This window comes from Triticum dicoccoides, chromosome 2B (genome assembly GCF_002162155.2).
Source record: "Triticum dicoccoides isolate Atlit2015 ecotype Zavitan chromosome 2B, WEW_v2.0, whole genome shotgun sequence".
NCBI classification, from domain to species: domain Eukaryota; kingdom Viridiplantae; phylum Streptophyta; class Magnoliopsida; order Poales; family Poaceae; genus Triticum; species Triticum dicoccoides.
Genome location: NC_041383.1, coordinates 753,671,964 through 753,675,949, shown reverse-complemented (window position 1 = coordinate 753,675,949; position 3,986 = coordinate 753,671,964). Strand labels below are relative to the sequence as shown.

The window sequence follows — 3,986 nt, the reverse complement described above, 5'->3', positions numbered from 1 at the left end:
ATTTCTATAGAACCAAGTTTGGCTATAAGTTTTTGAGGTATTGACCTTCGCAATGGCGGTCCATGGATGTTCTTCCGGCGGGGCCTGCTGCTCATCGAACACCACGTCATCCAAATCCTCCTCTGCCAGGCCCAATTCCTTCATCATTCTCTCCACATCGCTCACCCCCGATGATCCTGACGCTCCTTCCGAAGCCATTGTCCCTAACCCGACGTAGATCCGATCGGGTTTTGTTTGTGAACCCTAAGTCCACCACACCCTGACTCCTTCGGATGAGAGAGCGACCAACGTTCGTCCCCCAGCCTTGATGGACAGAAGCAGGGAGGAAAACGGCGGCAGGGAAGTCCCACACTCAACGACGGCGTAGTCGCCGCTGAGAGAAGGAAGAAACCCTAGCGTGAGGGAACGGGTAGATGCACTCTTGTCATGCAAAGCTGGGCTACGCGTTGCGGCGTTGCGGGCTACGCGCTGCCGCAAAAAGCAAAGCCCCCAAACTCATCAATTTCCGGCCCAGGCCCAGGAGGCGCTTTCTTTCCATTGCACGGCTTTTCCCAAGGGCGCCGCCGTTTTTCTCCGAAACCCTCCTAAAAATCCGAGGCACGCCGGCGGCCACCGTCCACGCGCAGCACCACCTCGCCATGGCCCGGCGGTTGCTCCACCTCCGGCCCCACCTCCCGTCCCTCGCTCCCCGACTCATCCCTTCGCGGCAGTACATGTCCGACATGCGCCGCTCCGTCTTCCTCGACCGCCTCCTCCGCTCCCTCCGCTCCGAGATCTCCTCTTGCCGCGCCGAGCCCGCCCCGCCGCTCCCGCCCTCCGCCGCGCCGTTCACCGTCGAGGACCGTCCCGGCGAGCAGTATGTCCGCCTACGCCGCGCGCTCTCCGCTGAGGAGGAGATCAGGGTGGACGCCTCAATGGTCGACGGCGCCGTGGCGCCCACCCGCTCGGGCGTGGACGCCCAAAACGGCGGACCGGAGGCCAGGATGCACATCAGTGTCCACGTCGAGGTCACCAAGCCCGCGCGGCCCGACTTTGCGCTCAACTTCGAGTGCTCGGCTTGGCCCGAGGAGATGGATGTGGAGAGGGTCTTCCCCGTCCGCCGCAGTGGCCCAGCGCCGGAACAGCAATACATGGGCCGCCAGTTCAGGTGACTGAACCTCGTTCTAGAATACTGTATTAACGAAAACATATTGCATAACGTAGCCATATTGAGACTGTTACTCTTTGGAATGATTGAGTATATTCATGTTCTTGCGATGCTACTTTGGTATGGTTGGCAGTTAGCACCAATGATTGATTGAAGAAATTGGACCAGGATTTCTGGCTCCCGGACCTCTTGTGCATAATTGTCCTGCCAAGCAATCCCAATGATGGGTAATATAACAACTTTTTATGTACCAAGTTCACTTTATTTTTGCAGAGGCCGTGAAAATGAACAACTTTGCACACACAAATTCCAATGCACATACTATCAAACATCTACTCCCTCTGTAAACTAATATAAGAGCGTTTAGATCACTACTTTAGTATTCTAAACGCTCTTATATTAGTTTACGGAGGGAGTACATGTTATTTTGAAGAAGTATTAAGTGTGTTTACCATGCCTACACTCGTAAAGGCTGGTGATCGAGGTAGAAGTACCAATGGCTCAGTGTCATGAACCTTCTCCATGTGATTCAGTAAGGCCTTGTTCGGTTGCGTGTAGAACCGAGGGGATTGAAGAGGTTTGAGGGGGATTTAAACCTCTTATAAGTCAAAATACATCTCAATCCTTGCCAATCCCCTTCGATCCTCTTGGGAGGAGGATTAACCGAACAAGCCCTAAGGGGGAATTAGCCTCCTTGTCAAATGGCTATCCTTGACAAAGGGTACCATTTATACCATAATCTACAATGTAGCGGGTATTCGTTCTATTAATAACTGAATTTGATATACTAAGGCATCCTTAAGTTTTTTATTTTTATATTCCGATGAAAACTTTAGTTCTTATAAACGATTAAATACTTTTCCTCTCAATAGCATCTAGCAGACTGGAGAAGTAATCATGTAATGGATGGAATGCTTGGGGTTGGGGGGTATGTTGGGAAACTTTCTTCCAATTTCAGTTCCGTGTCAAGGGAAGTTCAATCAATTTTCTTTCTGGACGAAGTAATTCATGTCTTGTGCAATAGCTGAATCACTCCAACACCTCTGGAGAATCACAATGTTGTCTCTTTAGGTTCAAGAAAGGGAGTAGTATGCATTGCTGTGTCAGAAAGTGGTGTAATCTAGCACTAGTGTACTGTTGCAAATCCTGCCATTGTTGTTACAAGTTATTATTGCAAAAGGATCTTATATTTCTTGTTTCTACTGGTGCTATTTTGTTTTGTTAAAATCCAGTCTTGTTTCCTTGAATTACAACTTACAGTATAGCATTCAACATTATGATCTCTTTTGAGTTGCGCTTCTGTCTTAGCATTATGAGATGCTAATATGCTTTCTCGCATGCTGGTGTTACCAATGAGCAGGGAGTTAGATGAGGAGATGCAAACTGCAGTGCGTGATTACTTGGAGGAGAGGGGAGTGAATGATGAGCTAGCAGCATTCCTGCACACCTACATGGAAAACAAGGAGCAGACAGAGCTTGTAGGGTGGCTTAAGAATATCGAGTGCTATCTCAAGAAGTAGACAGCATTTTCTAGGGACTTTGAATTAGATTAGTTGGTGTTTTGCAAAAGTTAACACAAACAAATGGGATGTTATCACAGCATCAAAAAGTCCTCGCTCTTTTCAGAAGATGGGATTATGCAGTGTGGACAATGTGATCCAGGGAGGATCCTCTTTGAAACAGTGGCCGTCGACAGAGTTTCTAGGTACCAAATGTATTCGGCGAACCAAGTTACTGCGGACTGATTTACGAGCAAATTGTACCCTGCACGGCTGCACCTAGGGTGCTTATATTGCACTGTCGACACACACAAATGCAGGGACCGTCCCTGTACTCCGCATTTCCGCAATCCTGTTGTCTTGGCATAATACGGTGCACGCAGCTTGTCATACAGATGCCGGACCGTCCCTGAGAGCAGAATTGATGGAGTTCCTTACAGCACTCCACAATCCTGCTGTCTCGTAGAATACGGTACACACGGCTTGTCATATAGATGTAGGAACCCGTCCCTGGAAGCAGCGTTGATGGAGTTCCTTACAGTGTACCATTCCTGTTGTCTCCCATGATACGGTACAAACTGCTAGCCATACGTATATCGTTGACGTCATTCCTGATTGGCATTCCATGTGTCATGCCTTCAGGCTTCAGCAAACAATTGATTCATTTTCAGAGGTTTCATTGAACATGAGCAACTATTGATGGCTTCATAGCAAAAGCACTGCATGGAACTTGGAATCGTGCCTCGGTAGTGCAACAACCAATATATAGGTACACACTAAGTCAGCAAGTCCAAAATCCATTTTAAAAAGAGAAGTTAGCAAGTCCAAAAGGATCCTATAACATGAACCGACCATTAGGATTTCTCAGCTTCATCTACTTCCATTGCCCCATTTTGTGCAAAACATTGGCTAGCCAGCACATTGGCAAGTCTAAAGATTGCAGAAAATTGCCAAGTTTCAAGAGGTTGGCAAAGTAAGTTGGTCGCCAACCAATTGGTAGCCAATGTTTTATGTTTTGCCTTGCCTACATTCCGTGAGGCCAATTTCTAGCACCAAACCCAGCAGCAGCTTCACCCTTCACAGGATGATCCAGGTACACGTACAGAGTTGGTCGGCGTAATGTTCTCACGTAAACGAAAGAATCTGATAAACTGCAGCAATTATGGACGAAAGTGTTTATATGTTGTCAAACATAAAGCACATATCTTACGAGAGTCAATTTGATCAAACTATACATTTTGTTGATTTGAGTGACACACGACACATCCCTTGTGCCGAAACTGACTCCACTTCATATCCACCAAAATTCAAACCATTCAAACGCTATGAAGGAGAAGGCT

General features: G+C 47.7%; 1 protein-coding gene across 1 annotated transcript; it reads left to right on the top strand.

Annotated features, from left to right (window-relative positions):
* The first annotated feature begins 532 nt into the window (after positions 1 to 532).
* Positions 533 to 2,944, top strand: LOC119366075 (uncharacterized protein At2g39795, mitochondrial-like). Its single transcript, XM_037631737.1, has 2 exons — positions 533 to 1,147; positions 2,508 to 2,944. Exons 1-2 carry the CDS (start codon positions 639 to 641, stop codon positions 2,665 to 2,667), a joined length of 669 nt encoding a protein of 222 aa, XP_037487634.1. The 5' UTR covers positions 533 to 638; the 3' UTR covers positions 2,668 to 2,944.
* The last annotated feature ends 1,042 nt before the right edge of the window (positions 2,945 to 3,986 follow it).